This window comes from Eretmochelys imbricata, chromosome 19 (genome assembly GCF_965152235.1).
Source record: "Eretmochelys imbricata isolate rEreImb1 chromosome 19, rEreImb1.hap1, whole genome shotgun sequence".
NCBI classification, from domain to species: Eukaryota; Metazoa; Chordata; order Testudines; family Cheloniidae; genus Eretmochelys; species Eretmochelys imbricata.
The window spans coordinates 8,175,313-8,196,341 of NC_135590.1; the positions used below are offsets into that span (position 1 = coordinate 8,175,313).

A 21,029-nucleotide genomic window follows, 5' to 3' on the forward strand; every position below is an offset into this window, starting at 1 on the left:
CAGGCCTGCCCTAGGTGTCGCTCTCAAGCTTGGCTCTTTTGCCCACAGAAGCAAGTTGGTCCAGTAAAAGATATGACCTGAGCCAGCTTGTCGCTCTAGTGTCCTGAGACCAACACAGCTACAATTCAGCAGATAACACATGTAGTGCAATGACATCCATTTTGCAAAGGCATCCTTATGTCTATGGTAGCAGCCACTGGTAGCAAACAGCAGAGGCTGGCAACAACACGGCATACAACCACTTAGTTACTCTAGGGCAGGGCTGGGCAAACTACAGCCCGGGTGCCGCATCCTGCCATCCAGACGTTTTAATCCGGCCTTCTAGCTCTTGCCAGGCAGTGGGATCCAGACCCTGCACCCCTGACCCCCTCCCGCACCCCAACCCCCTTTTCCCAGCCCTCATCCCCCTCCCACCCTCTGAACCCCTCCATCCTAGCCCAGAGCAACCTCCTGCATGCCCAACCCCTCATCCCCTGCCCCAGCTCAGAGCCCGCACCCCCCGCTGGAGCCCTCTCCCCTCACCCACAAGCCCCTGCCCCAGCCCAGAACCCCCTCCCACAGCCTGAAGTCCTCATTTCTAGCCCCACCCCAGAGCCCACACCCCCAGCCAGAGCCCTCACCCCCTCCCACACCCCAACCCCCAATTTCGTGAGCATTCATGGCCCACCATACAATTTCCATACCCAGATGTGGCCCTCGGGCCAGAAAGTTTCCCCACCCCTGCTCCAGGATTTCTAAGCCACAGAGAAAATATTCTTTATTCTTACTCTGTGTAGAGTTTAACTATTAAAACAAATAAGCCATTTAATGATGTGCTAATAGATTTACCATGGCAGTTTGCAAGCTAAATACAACATAGTGGTTTATAGTATGTAGCACAAGAGGCATATTTACATATACTACCGCAGTTAAGTTTACGTGCATGACTGAGGTCAATTATTAACAGCCCAAGTGTGCTTTGTTAAGTTTCAAATGTTGTTCTCTCGTGTTTGTCAGGAGTTGGGAGGCCGATGTTATAATCATATTAATATGCTGCACCCAAGGGGGCAAATTCAGCACTGGTGTAAAGTAGGTGCAAGTCTTTATGACATGCTCTTGGCCACATGTACTGACTGGTGCTTGTGTTCATAGAATCATAGAATATCAGGGTTGGAAGGGACCTCAGGAGGTCATCTAGCGCAACCCCCTGCTCAAAGCAAGACTGATCCCCAATAGCAGGACCGATCCCCAATATTTATTTTGCTTGTGTTATTTTGCCTGTGTCCAGTTGACATGTTCTGCAAAAGATACTTATGGAATGTCTTATTTCCTAGGAACAAATATCTTGCCTGCCTAGAGTAGAAAACATCTTCAGCACATACTGCATTTCTGGACAAAACAATACAGCACCTTCTTAAAACAGCTTCTCAATAATTCCAGGCAAAGGGCTTAATTCTCCTTTGGTGCAGTCCTGGTAAAGTCAGTGAAATTACACAAGGGATAAATGTGCCTCCTTAGTTGGATGAGAAATAAACCACACTCATACATTTCCTTTGAAACCATACTTGGCTGTAAATGTTCCTGGAATACAATCAAACTCCTAAACACTGAGGCTCTCAGACTGCCCAGTTCCTCAAAGCTATTTAGGCACCAATTGATTTCAGTGGAAGTCAGGAGTCTGAATACCTTTGAGTATCTAGGCATAAGACCCACTGAGGGCTCCAACCTGCACAAGGTGCTCAACTTCCACTGAGTTTAACAGGAGTGTGGGGCTCTCACCACTGCTGCAGTGTGCTTGATGCCTTAGCATATTGAACCACAACTGCATATAAAGTGTTGCAGTCCCAGCAGCTGAGTGGCCACAGACCACCCTTGTGCTACAGCCACGTGGGTCAAAGCACATTTTCCTTGGGCCAGAACTTAATTTTAGAGTAGGGAGGAAAGAGGTCATTGACTACAAGATAAGTGGGTCAAGGAGATCACTGGTTGACACAGTTGTGGACTAAGTCTGATAAACTGGGAGGGTTGCCCTAAAATAGTGGGGACTGCTTCTGTTGTTTATCCCTCCATCCATGGTGTTTGTAGCGCACCCATCACTGTAATATCTATGAATGCCTGCTATGCTATCATTGTAGTATTCGTATGGTAGAGTTGGTCCAGTCTTCCTTTGGTTGGGTTTATCTGATCTTTAGAAGGTAGGAACCATCAGCCCAGATTTTTAAAGGTACTTAGGCAGCCAATTCCCTTGGAAATAAATGGGAATTAGGTGCCTAAATACCACTACAAATCTGGGCCCATGTCTTTTACTCACTAAGTAAAGTCCCAGGCACAAGGAGGGTGCGGTCTGCAAATGTTTCATAATACCATTACAGCCAAATGACTTCATTTCCCAGGCAAGGCATTCAGTCATGAATCCTCCCAGGAGCTACAGAGAAAAGCAGCTTTAGATTTTCTTCCTTTTCAAAGAAACAATCCAAAATCTGTTATATGTTTCCTGTGTCAAAGCTCAGGCTTTCAGCAGATTCATGTGTGTGTTGTACACAATGTCACCACAGATGGTTTCTATCGGTAAGGATTTCAGAGTGCTGTCTGCTTCTGGGGTCGGGGAGCTCTCTGAGGCGATCACCTTCTTTCTGAACCGCGAGCTGGTTTTCCTCAAAGAGGAGCGCAGCTCCCTGCTTCGGAGGGCGTACACAATGGGATTCACCATGGAGTTCACCAGGCAGAGGGTGCTGCAGAAGGCGAACACCTTTCTGATGTGATCATTCAGGCTGATGAAGAGGCTGTACATCATGAGAGCCAGCACTGGGGACCAGCATGTCATGACAACTGCCAGGACCATCACTAATGTTTTGGCGAGCGTGACGTCCATCCTCATCTTTGCATTCCGCTTCCCAGCCTGGCTTTGGCGTTTCTCCATGTACACTGTGTGCTTATGAGCCTTCCACAGCACCCGGACGTAGGTGTACACTATACACACCAGCAGAATCATTACCAGGCAGATCCAGCTTGACAGATACTTGCTATCAACAAAGGGAAACAGCTCAGAGCAGGCTGAGTTTAGCCTGCAGCAGTTCCACCCCATTAGAGGCAGGAAGGCAGTGATTATGGTAGCTATCCACATCACAGCCATAGCCACCACAGCCCTTTTCCTCGTCACGATGACCTTGTATTCCGATGGCCGATAGATACAGACATAGCGGTCAAATGCCATCAGCAGCAAGCTGCCCAAGGACGCTGTGAAGGACGTGTTGACCCCTCCGAGCTTCAGCAAGAAGATCTCTTTAGAGGAGTCAGTTCTGTTGAAGACATGGAAATCAAGAAAGCTGCAGACAAATACAATGCTGGCCAGGACATCTGCTAGGGCCAGGCTGCTGATGAAGAGGTAGGAAGGCTTTTTCCTGATCTTAGGGGAAGCAAATATCAGATACAACACCAAAGAGTTTTCCAAAATGCACAGAATCCCACAAATGGAGCACAGTACAGCTATGCTTGTTTTCTGAGCGAAGGTATTAAGGACCATGTAACATTCCATGGGCATGGTATTCATGCCGCAACTGGACACTTTTGCAGTTTCATCCACCTGACATCTCCCCATCATGATTATCCAGGCTCAAAAAGCTTTCCAAAGAGCTGGGGTTTCCTTGGTGAGCCTTCAGATGCTGCTCTGAAAAAAAGATGTAGAGGAGAAAAACTTATATTTGTACTCAGGACAAAGAACAACAGACACAGCTAAAGGGACACAAAACAGTCAGAGAATACCCCCCACCCCCAATGCAAAGGATTTGAGACCATACAAAGGAGAAAAGAGACCAGTGAGAAATATTTCTAGGTTCTCTGTCCAAAGAGTTGTGTAACACTGGATGGGCAAGGGTAGTGGCAGTGGGGCAGACATAGGGGATGGCATATCTAAGCTGTCAGTTCAAATCCTGCTGCTCTTACTAAGGTGAGTAGTTCCACTGACTTTACTGGGACGACCCATGAGATTAGAATGAGCCAGATTTGATCCCAAGTCACTAGAGATCCAGAGCTGTTACCCTCTGATGGTCTCTGTGAAAAGAGTAGGTGATTTCAGTCTGCTCTTGCCACTAATAACAGGTTTCAGAGTAACAGCCGTGTTAGTCTGTATTTGCAAAAAGAAAAGGAGGACTTGTGGCATCTTAGAGATTAACCAATTTATCTGAGCATTAGCTTTTGTGAGCTAGAGCTCACTTCATCGGATGCATCTGATGAAGTGAGCTGTAGCTCACGAAAGCTTATGCTCAAATAAATTGGTTAGTCTCTAAGGTGCCAGAAGTCCTCCTTTTCTTCTTGCCACTAAGATATCTTTGCTGTTAGTCTCAGCAGAAATGCCCTGGATTCCATTGTAGTCACCACGAGGGGGCAGTAATAATAAAGCTTCCTATTTGACAGGTCACTGTACATGTTATACTGTAGGCCAGTGGTTCTCAACTTTTCCAGACTACTGTACCCCTGAAGCCTGAGTCCTGCTGCCCAGGGCTGAAGCACGTAACTTAGCTTTGCAGGGCCCACTGCGGCATGGGGCCCCAGGCAGTTGCCCTGCTTGCCACCCCCTAACGCCAGCACTGCACTTGCAACCCCCCCTAAATCCATCCCGCAGCCCCCCTGAGGTCACAACCCCCAGGTTGAGACACTCTGATCTAGATGAGTTGACATACCCCCTGGAAGACCTCTGCATACCCCCAGGGATACATGTAGCCCTGGTTAAGAACCACTGCTGTAGGCTATATGGTGTGAAATACAGAGTATTGCCAGTTCCAGGCATTCAAAAATCATGAGATTTGTAAAAATAAGTTTGCAGTTCTTTGGATTTGCCTTCTGGTTTTTGAGCCTTTAGGGTTGCACTCAGGTCACGTTTTGAAGCTTTTCTGTACGATCATGAGGGCTGTAAAATTACTTAAAAAAAAATACAACAGCTGGTATTGTCATGTAATAACATGACTCCAAGAACTGTGCTTTATAAAAAACATCAACTATTGTGAGACTTATATTGCTTCATCACCCTAATATCGGAGTACTTCCCAAGTATCTAAAAATAGAAACCAATGCTCTTTCTTACTTCCCAGGTTGCAGGAAAAATAGCAGAGTTGGTGAATGGGTTATTTTGCGTGTTAGTTGTGTAGTGTGAGCGAGTGTGGGTGAAGAATTTATTGAGGGACAGGTAAGTCAAAGCCATGAATTTTGCATTTAGGGCCTGATCCAAAGCCATTGAAGTAATGACTTTCTATTGACTTCAGTGGGTTTTGGATCAGGCCCCTTGGTTCTGAAAGTGGTTAGATCTGTGGTCATTCTTCTCTCTTGTGGCCGTGAGTTCCACAGTCTAGATACAAATCCTGTGCAAGTTCTGTGTCAGGTGCTCACAAGGTTCACTTCTTCCACCACTGGAATGCAGACACTGCAGGGGTGGAATGTTGCAGCTATTTAGCAGCACTGCACAGCAGCTTAGGACGGGTAGGGAAGAAGAATTTATCTAAGGGCACGTCTTCACTGGGAACTTTAAAGAGCGGCTGTGGCTCTCCTTTAACATGGCTGGTATAGTCGTGGCATAGCGCTGGGAGAGAGCTTTCCCAGTGCTCTAAAAAACCCGTCTCCACGAGGGGAGTAGCTACCAATGCTGTCTACACTGACACTTTACAGGGCTGAAACTTGCAGTGCTCCAGGGAGTGTTTTTTTACACCCTTGAGAGAGAAAGTTGCGGTGCTGTAAAGTGCCAGTGTAGACAAGCCCTAAGTGAAACTGCAAGGGGAATTTAGGGGGGTAGATTGTACACTGATACAGGGCTCAATTAATAAAGAATTAAAGGAGGATCATTTAATTAATGCAGATCAATCTGGAAAACAGATCCAGTCCAATTAACCTGATATTTTTGAATTAGATGACAAGTTTGGTTGATAAAGGTAATAGCGTTGATGTAATATACTTAGACTTTTGTAAGGCATTTGGCTCGGTACCACGTCACATTTTGATTAAAAACTAGAATGATATAAAATTAACAAAACAATGAGGAGTCCTTGTGGCACCCTAGAGACTAACAAATTTATTTTGGGCATAAGCTTTCGTGGGCTGGAACCCACTTCATCAGATGCCTGGAGTGGAAAATATAGTAGGCAGGTATGTATGTGCTGTGTATTTATACCTGCCTACTGTATTTTCCACTCCAGGCATCTGATGAAGTGGGTTATAGCCCACAAAAGCTTATGCCCAAATAAATTTGTTAGTCTCTAAGATGCCACAAGGACTCCTTGTTGTTTTTGCTGATACAGACTAACACGGCTACCACTCCAAAACCTGTCATAAAATTAACATGGCACACATCACATGGATTAAAAAGTGGCTAACTTATTGGTCTCAAAATGTCATTGTAAATGGGGACTCATCAGCTGGGTGTGTTTCCAGTGGAGTCCCAGTGGGATTTGTTCTTGGCTCTACGCTATTCATTTTTATCAGCAACCTGGAAGAAAACATATACTTATCACTGATCAATTTGCAGATAACACAAAACGTGGGGAAATGGTAAATAAATGAAGAGGCCAGGTTACTGAATTAGAACAAACTGGATCACTTGGTACTCTGGGTCAAGCAAGCAATGTGTGGTTTAATACAGTTAAATGTAAATGTATACGTCTAGGAACAAAGAATGCAGGCCCTGCTTATATAATGGGGCTCTATTTTGAGAAGCAATGACTCTGAAAAGATGTGTGGGTCATGATGGATAATCCACTGAATATGAGCTCCCAGTGTGATGCTTTGACCAAAAGAGCTAATGTGATCTTTGGATGCATAACCAGAAGAATCTCAAGTAGGAGTGGAGAGTTATTTTACTTCTGTATTTGGTACTGGTGCGACAGCTGCTGGAATCCTGTGTCCAGATCTGGTGCCCTCAATTCAAGAAGGATGTTGATAAATTGGAGAGGGTTCAGAGAAGAGCCACGAGAATGATTAAAGGGTTAGAAAACCTGCCTTATAGTGATAGACTCAAGGAGCTCAATGTATTTAGCTTAACAAAAAGAAGATTAAGGGGTTACTTGATCACAGTCTATAAGTACTTACACGGGGAACAAATATTTAATAATGGTATTTTCAATCTAGCAGAGAAAGGTCTAACATGATCGAATGGCTGGAAGTTGAAGCTAGACACATGCAGATCAAAATAATGTGTACATTTTTGACAGTGAGGGTAAATAACCATTGGAACTATTTACCAAGGGTTGTGGTGAATTTTCCATCACTGCCAATTTTTAAATTAAGATTGGATTTCGTTTTAGAAGAGGTGCTCTAGTAATCATTTTGGGGACATTTTCTGGCCTGGGTTATCCAGGAGATCAGACTAATGGTCACAGTGGTCCCTTCTGGCCTTGGAATCTATGAACAATTACCTGAATTGGAATATGGTTATACCCCAAGAGCACACAGCATCTTTTCACAAGTTCTCTGAGATCTTTAATAACAGCAAGTGATTAGGACCTGGGATTTACATTTCTTCCTAAAGTAGCCCATTTTCAGTATTCCTGACAGAAGATTAGAAAGTGCCATTCCAGTTCCTGGGACTCAATCCAGCTATTTTGGGAAAACAAGGCACAGATTGAAATATTTAATCTTCATTAAGGACATTTCCATTATGATGATTATTAATACCTAGCTCTTATCTAGCACTTTTCATCAGTAGATCTCAGCGTGCTTATGAAAGAGAGACAGTTTATTTTATCTATTATGGTTTTGTAAATCTCAGCCATACTGAAATTGTATTTCTTTCCCTTCAATCCCTCGTGCTGAAGATGAATTATAGACACTTCAGATTTTCTGTTCAGTTGATTTCATCCTTGGCCATTAGAATGCCACACAAATCAAAGCCCTTAAACACATTTTAACATCTAAACCAGCCAAGTATATTGGTCACAAAACAGAGAAAGAACCATAACTTTCCACAGCCGGATGCAGTACACACAATGGCCCCGATCCCGAAATGTGATCAGCACAGGCAGATGGTGAATCTCTAGATTCCTGAACCCATGGGGATCGGTTACAGCACAGGGCTGGGGCGCAATGAGTCTCAACAGCACCACTTCTGAGCAGGATAGGGTTTAGGACAGTGTTTATTGAGAGATTTAATGGAGTACTGATGCACTGAGCTTTCCAGTTACAGAGCCGGTGTGTCTGAGATCAGCAGACGCCTGCAGGAAGCTAAAGGGCTGGAAAGCCCTCATCATCTCTAGCAGCAGATATTCTGATTCTGTCCCAGATCTTACAGGTATGGGGAAAGCTCACTATGCCACAGTCCATGCTGGACCTTGCTTTGGGAATCCAGGACTTCGGTCTGCAGGGTTGTCAATCCAGCTTTTTACACCAGCACTGAATTTACTCTTTGAAAACCAGTTCAGGAGTCTGGGGAAGGGAGTTCGCCAAGTGTGCGCACACGCGTGTGTGTGTGTGTGTGTATGTGTGTGAGTTGAGAGACAGACAGCACTCCCAGGATGAAAGTCTCTTGTGTGCGGCAGACAAAGTTACAAGGAAACTGCCAACACTCCTCCTTTGCTGGGTGGAGGTATTTCCTAGAAATAAAGCATATGAGTTCAGTCATGTCTGGAGCCTGCAGCTCCCCAGTCCCTCCCACTCCCAGAACCCATGGAGATCCTTTGAGAAGTTCTTTCCCGCTTATGAAGCAAACAGCTGGATTTCTCACCAGCTCCTCATGATTGGGGTTTAATTGTCCTGTTTCCTCCAGCATGAGGAGGAGGAGGTGGGAAAAGGGGTTTATGGATAGATTTGAAGGAAGCAGCTGAGGATGCTTGATAGACAGAGCGAGGGAGATGGTTCCAGTTCTCGGGGCAGCGTGAATGAAGGTGGGAAGCTGAGGGTGAAAGAGAAAGGAAGGAGAGTTGGGAGGAAGGCAGGGAGCTAGGGGGTGTCACAGTTACAGGACTCACTGCACCTCGCTCCCCCTTTGGTCTCTCTGAGTGCATCTCCTGAGCTATTCAACCTGGTGCCTATACCTATCTCGGGACCAGGGGTGGTGTTTGTCATAGAATCATAGAATATCAGAGTTGGAAGGGACCTCAGGAGGTCATCTAGTCCAAGCCCCTGCTCAAAGCAGGACCAATCCCTAATTTTTGCCCCAGATCCCCACATGGCCCCCTCAAGGATTGAACTCACAACCCTGGGTTTAGCTGGCCAGTGCTCAAACCGCTGAGCTATCCTGTCCTGTGGTGGCTCCGCAGAAAGCTTAATTCCTGTGCCCATACCAGCTCTGTCACACCATCACGCCAGGCAGGGTGGGTATGCATCCCAATTGCCATTGCACCAGGCGGGGCGCGCGGGTCATTTTGGCTTTCTCTCTGTCTATTTCTAGGGACAAGCAACTGAGTTCTTGCTGTCTCGGGAAGTGCTATTGCCTGGATTGCAGGTGCTTTATGCCACTGCTGCTCGGGGTGGAACTCCATGATTCTCCCACTCTAAAACCCGGCCCTGGGACGCAGCACTCTGTGGATCAACTGTGCTTACTCTGCAGATCTGAGTACAGATCCTGCAGTTCTTCCCTTCAGGAGCCTGTGACCTGTGGTGTACAGGGACCACATACCCTTCTTAAAATCACAGTATGATTTCTTTAGCAGCTGGAATAAAGGAATAGAAAATAAATAGCATTTTAAAACAACAGACAGGCTTCATGCATGTCTAGAGTCCTGCTATCCCCTGATGATGACCTAGGAAGGCCTAGCTTCTGCAGACACACCCAGCAGGCTCTTTTATGAGTCTCTTCCCTCTGGTTTCTCCCAATGACCCTTCCTCCCTCTCAGAGTGTCCCTCTCTAAACCCTCTCTATGGTTCTTTGTTCTCCTGCATTCCTGGGCCTTTTCCAAGAGGCTGACTGGAGACAGGTTTCAGAGTAACAGCCGTGTTAGTCTGTATTCGCAAAAAGAAAAGGAGGACTTGTGGCACCTTAGAGACTGGAGACAAAGGCAGAATCAAAGATAATAGTTCAGGCATTGTCCCTTAACAGCTGCTAAGTGTTTGTTGAGAGGTGGCTGTCCTCTCACCTCTTTACAGACATACATCTAGCCAGTTAAACCATGACAGTCATTCAGAAAACATCCCAATAACCAGGCCAACATACGGGATCAAACTATTACAGGGAGAAGGGGAAAAGGAGAGACAAGATGCAAAGGGGACAAAGGCAATATAGGTCAATGGTAATGCATGAATTTAATGTGGTAAGAGACAGGAAGCCATTTCATCTGGCACCACCCTCGCAGGGAGCTGCTCATGCATGATGTAGCTGACACATTAGGAACCTGTGGGCAGAAAGTAGTTTGATGTCACTATCGAACAGGCTGTAAAATCTGTTTCCTGGGGAGACCTCAGAACCCCTGGAGCTGGCTGTGGGTAGCTGAGAGAGAATTTTAAATTTCTGTCTGGAGCTGCAGGGGGCATTTTAAAGGGCCATAACTGAGACAGGACCATTTGAAAATGTCTCTGGATAAATGTTGTAGACAGGTAAATCTGCTGTGCATGCATCTATTAGGGACAAAGAGGCTACAATGCAGGGGAGGAGCGAAGCACCAAAACCCCACAGGAGGCTTCTCATATCTGCAGCTGCAAAAGGGACACGGGAACTAGAGATGGGCCCAATCCCCAGCTGTGGTTAATCAGGGTTGCTCCATCGAGATTAATGGGATGATGCCCATTTACAGGATCTGGCCCCCAAAACCTAGATCTGGGCAGCCTTGAACTTTGGGGGAGATTGGAATCAGATGTTTTCCAGTGCTGCACTTCTATGATTCTTTATAATGGGCCACACCAAAATGCTGGATCATGTCTGCACTTTATTAACCAGCCCAAGGGGTGGCTAATGTTTCTAGCACAAGATGCACGCTCTCAAAAACAGGAAATCCTGAGCAAATCCACTTCTTCATTTGAGACTCTAGGCCTTAGGGACTTTCCTTTCTTCTCCCAGGTGGCTTGTTTCCGAGAGAGAGAAAGAGAGAGAGTAAAATCCCTTCACACTTTCAAACAGCCGCTTCTATCACTTGGTGATCTGTTTATCCCCATCTCTGCTCAGTGATCACATCTCCAGGAAGACAATCAAAAGAAATACTCAGAGACTTTAAGGTCAGAATTGCCACTGTGATAACCTAGTCTACAAAGCCACTGTCCTGGCTGGCTGTGACCAAATCCTCTGAGAGGAAGAAAAACTGTTAATTGCCCATGGAAAGAGCATTCTCCAGCTTGCTTGAGGGATTATCCAACAGCAGCTGGAAGGGGTTTAGGAGATGGAGGTTTCTGAGGTTTTTCAGAGGGAGATGGAGCCTTTCACTTCAAGGTCACCACATCCAATCCATGTTGGTAGTGACCAAAAGCCGTTATCTATTATGCATAGGCACAAACCATCAGATCCATGTGTCTGTCAGTCTAAGTACAGCGAGATGGTGGGTTTCACTCTAGATCCTGGTGGACAGGCCTCCAGATGGCAATAATCACCATCACTATAGCACCCCATTGATGGCTGCAGCCCTGAACCCCAGCGCATTGGCCATCCTGAATCCCAGCTCTGAACATTGGAGTTTCAGCTGTTAGTGGAAAATGTTTTCAAGTTGAAAGCACTGGCTGCATCTTTCTCACGCGAGGTTAAAAATCCCCAGGCCCTAAACACCTGCAATATTCTTTGAAAAGAGGAAATGTCCAAAGAGAGTAAGCCACAGAAGAGACAAGCAGTTATTGCAACAACTAGCAAAATACCACAGAAACAAACAGGGCTGGTGGGGGAAAGTGAGGGGGGTGGGAGAGGACCTGAGCAGTATTTGCTGTGGATTGATGAACTGCTGGAGGTTTCAGGTATTTGTGCCTGATGGCCATGCGGTCTCCCTCAGTGACCTTTTCAGTTAGATGACTACAGCAGCCATAGCTAGCAAATGGGGGACAGGAGGGAAAGCGACGGAAAAGGTCTCGAAGACCTTTCCACACAAAGACTTTAGCACTGACGGGTGATTTGTAGTTTCCATCCCCAGATGATTCCCCTTGTTACTTTCACCCCTGCCTCCCCTGTTACACTAAACACTGCAATTGCTTTGGTTGCAGGACATACCCCGTGCTAGTAGGTGTCATTGTCCATCCAGCTCAGTTTTATACTGGGCCTGATCCAATGTCTATTAAAAGAACAATCTTTTGACTTCAATGGATATTGAATAAGGCCCATGGCATAGAGCTGTCAAGTGCAGAGGTGCAGAAGGGCTGTGGCTGAGAAGAGTAACCCAGGTGATTAGGGGGCTGGATAGACCAAAGTATAAAGAAAGAGTAAAACAGCCAAATAGGAATATGTTGGCTAAACACAGAGTGTGGAGGGAGGGACAACCGGACGGTCAGACGCACAAGAAGATAATACAGTGGACAGAGAGATTTGTTCAAGAGGCATAATCAATGTCTGTGAGTATCTGAAGCCCGTAAATACCATGGGTCCAATAGAGGGCTCCTGACACAGCAGAACCAGCATGTTCCTGCTGCCTGGGACAAAGCCCAGCTTTGTGGGACCTCCTTGCACATCCCTGCATGGTGGAGGGCCGGTCAGAGCGGGTGGGGCCCAGGCATGGTTAGAGGGTTAGAGGGTCCTTGCCATTCTGGGGTCTCCATGAGAACAATGGGAGTTTTGCCTGAGAAAGGACTAAGGGTGAAAACCAGCACAAGGCCTATGCAACAGTCCAGTAGGGCTTATATGGGACTCAGGTGGTTTCTAAGGCCATCTCTACAGGGAGGTGGATTTCATCCTGCACATGGAACCTGAGTCAGGAACTCAGGACTTGGCTCCAAATAGTCACAGAAGCAGGACAAGAAGAATAAAGTCTGTGATGTTTTGGGATTAGCTAACGTTACAACACGGAGATGGACCCAGAACAAAGCCCCCAAATCCGAACACCCTCCATAGTCTCGGGAAGTTGGGCCCACATCTAAATTCCATGTTTCAGGACTATCCCTGCTATAAAATAACCCCAAGAAGCTGGTAAGAAATAGAGGAGGTGAGCTGGAGCGAAAGGAGAACAGTAGCTTTAATAAAGAGTGAATGGCCTGAGGTAAAACAGATAAGTGCTGATTCTGCCTAGCGGAGGTTCCTACAGCTGAGGGCCATTACTTCCCTGCCTCAGCGCATGTCCAGAGATATTTACTCTACAAACACTGGGGCTTGATCCTACTCTTATTGAGATCAAAGGCAAAACTCACAATGAGGTCCAAGGCAGCAGGCTTGGGTGCCAAGTTAGCCTTAACATATCACCCTTGGAGCTTTGAGCTGCATGAAATTTCCCCAGCTCCCACGCAGAACTAGAAAGGAACCTGTTCCTGAAATACAGGTAGAGGAAACTGTTGTATCACAGGGGCCCAGTAAAATCTTGGGGAAAGCATCGGTGCCGCTGAGCACTGTGACGACAGACAGACCGATGCACGTGAAAGTGTAGGCCCTGACCCCGCACAGTCTTGTGCACTATGCGCATGTTCTGCTTTAAGCACGTCAACAGGAATGTTCCCATGCATCAAGTTAAGTAAGTGGGTCAGTTGCGGAAGGAACAAGGGCCGAAGTGTTATCTTCCAACGTTCTGAATACAGCAGCTAACCCTTATCACAAATCAGCCCATGCAGAACGTTTTGCACAATCACCAGAAAGGGGTACATAACGTTCATTCCACAGGACGAACCTGTCTCCTTTTATTGGCTGCAAAAGGAATCTTCAGGGACAGGTGGCTTTGAAGGAAATCAGACTTTGCCAGTTGAAAAAGCGGGACTGAGACCCTTTCAAAAAGAGCAAGATAATCGCTCAACGGTCTTCTTTGCATCCCAGGTTTCTGTCAGCGCAGTCGCTGCTGAAACAGTGCCACAGGTGGTGGGCAGGTCTCCTGGAAGGTGCACAGACACAGCAAGGGTTCAGCGGTGTGTGAAAAGGCACAGGGACGCTGTGGGAAGCAGGAGAATAGGGAATAGCCCAGGAGTGGCCCAACTGCGGCTTGTGAGCCACATCATGTGGCTATTTTACAGTTACAGTGCGGCTCACAGAGCCCCCCACTCCCCCGCCATTCTCCGCCTACCAGACTGGGAGTAGGGGGGAGCTCGAGGCTTCCGCCCTGCGGTGGGGTGATGGGGCAAGGGGCTTCTGCCAGAGATGACAGGTACCTGCTGGGAGCTGGGGGGGCACAATTTAAAGGTTTGCTCCCCCCAACAGCTTGAGTCACACCCCCGCTCTTATCCTCAGCGGCCCCTCCATGCCGCTCCCCGGTGTTAGCCCTGCCTGGAGAAGCAGTGGCAAACACTTGGGAGCTGCAGGGAAGGGGCGCTGCTTTTGCTCCACAATGAGAGGCAGCAGAAAAAGCAGCATCTCTCCCTGCAGCTCCCAGCTGTTTGCTTCTGCACCTCCCCAGGGCCGCAGCTCCCAGCTGGCCGGCTTCAGCAGCGGCCATGCGGGGAGGGGGGCCCAGTGGCACCATGTGACCAAACGGGGCCTTCAAACCCTGGCAAAAATTGGCAGGACAGATGACACCACACGTCACCTCTGACTTCTCCCCAGCAGAGAGGGATTCTTGGGGCTTCAGCCCCAGGGGGTGCGCCTGCCGGGTCTCAGGATGTCAGCAGGAGCAGGTCGGAAGCCCCGAGCCCCAGCAGACACCTCTCACTCAGCTGAAGCCCCGGCAGGTGCGCCCTGGCTCTCAAACTTCGGAAGATTGTTGTCTATGGCTTGCAGAGTCGGTAAGTTTGGCCACCCCTGGAACAGGCAAAGGGAAATGACTTGGCAGATCCTGGGGGAAGTGGTCAATTACAGAGGAGATGTAATTATGTTAAATATTATTTATTATTACCAAAATACAGTTTTTCACCCGTGGATCTCAAAGCACTTTACACAGGTGGAAAAATCCACATGTTAGATGGGGAAATGGCAGAACTGGGACTAGAACCTAGGTAGGAAAAGCTGTGCTGGGTGTTACAGGTAAGGGTGAGAAATTTCAGTCTGACATGGAAAGCAGTCGGAGGCCTATGATAAAAGGAAAAGGCAATCCATACACAAGGAAGGAGCCAGTCAGCGAATGTGGGTGATTTTTCCCCCCTAGAAGTTTCTGTTCTATAAATAATTTCCCCCCCATTAATATCTCTGTGGCTGGCTCCCTTAAGCAATTGCTTAATCATCTGTGTAGGAGGAGTCTCACTCACATCCTCTTAGGGAGACTCTCTCAGCCTCCAATGCAGCTATAACGATCAATGCCTTAATATTGTTTGGCAACACTGATTCCTCCGGCACCTCGAATCCACACAAGCTAAAGTATGGTTGGATCCCAGAGCCTTGTATTGGAGTAAGAACTGTGATTCTGCTGCTCTTAATGACGCTGCTTATGGCAGGGATATAGGGCATAAGGCAATTTGAGAGGTGGCTGCCTACATCTCCGGAGATTAGTCACCAGACCAACTCTCAATATATGCTCTGGTGACCAATAAAATTTGTTTAACGGGCTCACTCCTGCCCCCACTGACATCAGTGAGAGTTTTGCCACTTGACATCAGCAGCAACAAGGTTAGGTCCAATATTTATATTTGGGAAACACCCTCCAGCATACAGAATTGGTGGTATCTTTAACATTCCACCTTGAGGTTTTCCAGAAGCTGCTCACTTGAATGAAGCGACACATATACACTAGGTGAGAACACATTTATGTCTAGAGATGGGCTCAAATCAAAAGCCTTGATTTGAACACCTTAGAAATGTCCTGGGCGCAAGCCAAACCCTAGGCTGAATTTCACTGCCAGGCCTAGTCACTCTGGTCCCAAGAACTCCTGGACTTTTGGTAGAAAAACTGGATCTCAATTATGCAGCAAGCATCCCATTGTGCCAAGGAATTTATGCTCTGATTGCCCCCTTCTTGTTTACTGCAGCTGTTCTTGGAAACATGCCACGTGCAGCAGAGCAACATTAACTACTGCATGCTGATATTGAACCTGACAACCTGCTCTTCTCTAGAGAGAGAGAAGTCATGCCACTAGATAAATTGGGGCATGTCTGAGAGCTCGGTGGAGGCAGGAAGATTAGCAGCAACCTCCTAACTCCTCTTGTTCCACTTGGGTTTCTAGAAAAGGAACAGCTTCTTCCCACAAATACAGCACAGCCTTGATTATCCAAACCTCTGCGGCCAAAACCCAACATTACCCAAATCATGGTTACCACCTTTGACATCTATGCATTCGACTGAAAATTCCCTTCCTTATCTGAAACGTCAGTGATCTGAACATTTTCAGTGCTCCTCCCACATCAGCCAGAGAATGGAAGTCGTACTGCGTATCAGAAAAGCAAAATTAAGGCCGCAGGACCTTTGTGATGGACTCACAATACAGGCACCAGACCCCAAATGTTTTTAAATCAACTAAAAAATGACTTCTAATAGGATGAGAGTTTCACTACTTATTTTGTGAGGAGCCTACAGAACAATGGGAGCTTTCTGGAAAATCAGATTTTTATTAACAAGATGAAAGATGGTTGTGCGGTTGACGAAACGGTGCAATGCGTCAAAAGTTATGGGTTATATTACTCGCTCTCTGAGTCTGGGCAAGTCATTTGCTCTACGCTTGCCTGTGACTCATTTTCCTTTTCGGTAGAATGGAGATATTGCCACCGAAATCACAGAGAGGCGGTGGCACTAACATGCCCTGAGTTAGTCAGTGTTACGGCACTAGAAGGGCAAAGTGCTATTATAAAATGTTTATTTCGGTAAAGTGTCAAACTGCAGCATGTTTTTAGCGGGGGGGTGGGGAGGCGGGGAATCTGTCTAATGCAATCCAGCACACACTGATCTTCCCATCCATATTGTTGAGACATGATCTCTGTGCTATGGGTGTTGGGAAGGAGGTAGTTGATATACGGAAGAGGAGCTGATGGAGGCAGCGTACAGCAGGGTGTTGAATTACCTCGTTGGCTATCCCCTTGCTTCTTACAGTTGAAGCTTGTGGATTAAGCTGCCTAAAGCCACCGTTCCCGTCCGCTGAAGTAATTTGGAGTTTTCCCATTGACGTCAGACCCTGAGTGCCGGATTTACAGAAAAGCTCAGGTTCCATTTAGGCACCTAAATAAGTGCCTAGATATACAGAAGAGTTCAGCACATTGGATTCTGAGTGCTTGAAAATCTGTCCCTAAATTAACAAAGTTTTTTTTACATGGGAATATAGCTTTAACTTGTGCAATCAGAAAATACACCCATGTTTGGACAGTGCCTACCACTATGGGATGGGCCTCTAAGCATTGTGATAGCACTAAAAAACTTATTATCACCACCACCACCTCACTGCCCTTAGCATGATTGGGAGTGAGCTTAAGAATGAACAGTTCTTTGAATAATTTCCCCGAGATGTGAGACAAAATCTCCCTCTAGCCCCCACCCCACAACATCAGACATGCAGCTCTTATCCCACCTCTGTTGCATAGCATAAGGAAGATCTCACTTCTCCGTTTTCACTGAATTCCCCCCGATCCTCATCCCCTCTCTCAAGTCCGTGATAGAAAGGGCTGCATCTTGCTCCAAGCCTAGATCAGTTTAATTTTGTGTATTTACTACAGGACTCCAAAATCAGAGAGAATATCCTAGGACCAGATTCCCCTCCTGCGCCCCGGTCCATCTTTCTTGGCAACTGGGCTGTTTGACATTGTTTGGACATACACATACCTAGAGTGTGTCCTTCTTCTTGCCGCCTGACAGTGGCTAGTGGCACCAAGAGCAGAGAATGAGGAAGCATCAGCTTCCAGGGCACAGGAGTAGAAACATCAGGGGCAATAACACAAGTAGAATGCCCCAAATGGTCCCCTATCCGACAGTAAAAAAAAAAAGATCTATCTGACTTTAAGATTAAACTCGATAAGTTTATGGAAGAGATGGTATGATGGGATAACATGGTTTTGGTGATTAAATATTCATGGTAAATAGGCCCAATGGCCTGTGATGGGATATTAGATGGGGTGGGATCTGAGTTACCCAGGAAAGAATTTTCTGTAGTATCTGGGTGGTGAATCTTGCCCACATGCTCAGGGTTCAGCTGATCGCCATATTTGGGGTCAGGAAGGAATTTTCCTCCAGGGCAGATTGGAAGAGGCCCTGGAGGTTTTTCGCCTTCCTCTGTAGCATGGGGCACGGGTCACTTGCTGGAGAATTCTCTGCTCCTTGAAGTCTTTAAACCACGATTTGAGGACTTCAATAGCTCAGACACAGGCGAGAGGTTTTTTGCAGGAGTGGGTGGGTGAAATTCTGTGGCCTGCGTTGTGCAGGAGGTCAGACCAGATGATCATAATGGTCCCTTCTGACCTAAATATCTATGAATAAGGATGAAAAACAACCAGTTCATAGGCACACGCTGACTGAGGGTTGTCTGCACTGCAGTGGGAGATGTGATTGCAGCACACGTAGACATACCCAAACTAGTTTTAATCCAGATAGTGCAAGTACCAACAGCAGTGAAGTTGCAGCAACATGGACTTCAGCAAGGGCTAGCTACCGGAATAAGGACCCAGCGTCCCGGCTTTTATAGCCCATGCTGCTGCTGCTTCGCTGTCTCTGGTACTCAGGCACAGGTGCCGCAATCACACCTCCAATTGCAGTGTAGACATGCCTTAAGTGACAAGCCTCTCTCTGTTACTCAAAAAAAGAAAAGGAGGACTTGTGGCACCGTAGAGACTAACCAATTTATTTGAGCATAAGACATCTCTGTTACTCAGCGCTAGTATTTATAGCTGGGATTTTCATAAGGTCTCATCCTATCACAGTAAAAATGTAGGGCCCAGTTTTGCTGCCTTTACTCACACTGAATAATATCTTACTTCTCAGGTAGTCCCCTTGGAATCTCGCCCCATTTTCAAAGGAGAGCAGAAAGGTGCTGCCGTGCCTCTGCTGAGCCAGCGAAAAACAAACAGAAACCCCCCTGGGCATGTGTAAAACAAGGCACTGCAGGCATAATCATAGAATATTGGGGTTGGAAGGGACCTCAGGAGGTCATCTACTCCAACCCCCTACTCAAAGCAATCCCCAATTTTTGCCCCAGATCCCTAAATGGCCCCCTCAAGGATTGAACTCACAACCCTGGGTTTAGTAGGCCAATGCTCAAACCACTGTGGATTATCTTGCCAAATGGAAATGCTGGAAGCCCCCATCTCTTGAGACATTGAAAACTAGACAGGAGAAAGCAACAGACACTATTCTATGGCAGTTCCGAAGACAGAGTGAGGAAAAGAATTTCCACCCAATTGTACATACAGCTTGGTTACCAGTAACGGGAAAAGTATCTGACAGTTTCATGGGTTTATGGCTCAGTATTACAGACTGTGAAGACTGCTAGCATATGGCAACAAGACCGTCATATTTTTAAGTTTGATTCTGATCCCACTTACACCAGTGGGTAATTCCATTGACTTCAGTGGATGTTTAATCTAAAGGAGAATATGGCCCTTGTGATTCATTTCAGCTATCAAACTTATGCTGCATTGCTCAGAGTAGCATAGGTTTCTCTTCTCACTTGTAATAGTTTCTCTGCTTATTGAGACACTATGCAATTCATACAAATTAATCAATATCACAGTTAATTAGAGTAACATTACATTAATGCTGCTGTGATCAATGTTCAGAAAGCACCATGAAGACATAATATTCTTCATTCAGATAGGTTATCATAAGCCCTTTTCAGAGCTTTGAGATGTTTAATAAAGTAACACACTTTTTAATGCTCAACAGTTAATAAAAACAATTAAAAGAGTTTGTGTGATACATAATCATCACCACCACCAACGCACTAACTCGTCTCCCTCTGGCTGTTTTAAATATTAAAACACCTTTGGCTTTGTATATATTTTAATTTTAACATGATTTATAGTTTCCATCTAGGAAATGTTTTGGCATTTTTCTGGATATTAGCTAATCATCCGGGCTTGTCTAAATGATCCTCTCAAAGACAGGCCTGTTGTTTCTGAAGTCCTTGACGTTAAGAAAATGTCAGAAATTCAGTATTGAATGGTATTTTAAAAAACAATTCTCTCATGCAAAATATGTGCCGGTATAAGAACAGCATTTGCAGATGAAATACAGTGATAAAGCGTCGCAAAGTAATGCTTCTGTTATTACACAACAATCTACAAGTACTGAAGTATAATAAGCCTTAGCCTTTGTGTAGGACTTTTGAACTTCAGAGAGAGCTATACAAACAGATACCATACTCAGTGCTTCTAACTGGATAGATAATATTTGGCAACAACTCTGAGGTTTCTAAAGTAATTATTCATAAAACAAGAGGAAAACAAGCCAGTGTAGATTCTGGCAGTTTGAAGATCTACCTTTAATGCTCTCATGAAGAAAACATTCCCTATAAACATCAGTTCTCCCACGCCAAGCGTTACTTTGCATTGCAGTGTGTCTGAAATAATACAGGACAAGGAGCCCATCAAACAATCAAAGGTGAATTCTGCCTCCTCCCAAAATGATAATGCACCTCTCCGAACCCTCAGCAAAATTCTTCCAGACCTTGTGTGTGTATCAACACCGCTGAATTTTAAGGCGTGGCATGCTTTATTGTGGGAAGAAGGGGAAAAAAAGAACTTTGCATGAAATATATACCTTGGGGATAGTGAATGAAATCTACTCACATGGTTTTGCTTGGGTGTCAGGCGGGAGATGCTTTTGGGACTTCCCATCCTTCCAACTGTCAGTGTATCTTGTACAGCTGTGCACTGGTGACTGCTGCTTTCTCCTCTATTCTGACTTCCGCTCTGGTTCTGCTTATTCTTCCCCTGGGTAGAAGTTTGTGTTAGTCCCTTCCCCAATCTCTCACTCTTCTTTATGTTCTCTTGGTGGAAAATATATAATAAGTTTTTCCTTCCCTCCCCACTTCCTCTCTGGGTTTTGTGCTCTGCCTTTCGGGTCATTAGAAGAACTGTAGTGATGGATGTTTAAAACCTGTCTCAGATGCAGGGAGTCAATTTGCTTACCAAGGGTTTTCTTCTCAGTCTTCTCCAAGTGTAAAGAGTCTCATAGGGAAGAAACATTCAG

At 46.1% G+C, this 21,029-nt stretch overlaps 1 protein-coding gene across 2 annotated transcripts; it reads right to left on the reverse strand.

Moving 5' to 3' along the window:
* Nucleotides 1-818: 818 nt before the first annotated feature.
* On the reverse strand, nt 819-20,732 carry CNR2 (cannabinoid receptor 2). Of its 2 annotated transcripts, none has more exons than XM_077837812.1 (2): nt 20,627-20,732; nt 819-3,646 (listed from the first exon to the last, which is right to left on the reverse strand). In XM_077837812.1, exon 2 carries the CDS (start codon nt 3,578-3,580, stop codon nt 2,486-2,488), a length of 1,095 nt encoding a protein of 364 aa, XP_077693938.1. In that variant the 5' UTR covers nt 3,581-3,646; nt 20,627-20,732; the 3' UTR covers nt 819-2,485. The 2 variants fall into 2 exon arrangements, with proteins under 2 accessions (XP_077693938.1, XP_077693939.1); XM_077837813.1 differs by lacking the exon at nt 20,627-20,732 and adding an exon at nt 7,377-7,475.
* Between the last annotated feature and the right edge of the window lie 297 nt (nt 20,733-21,029).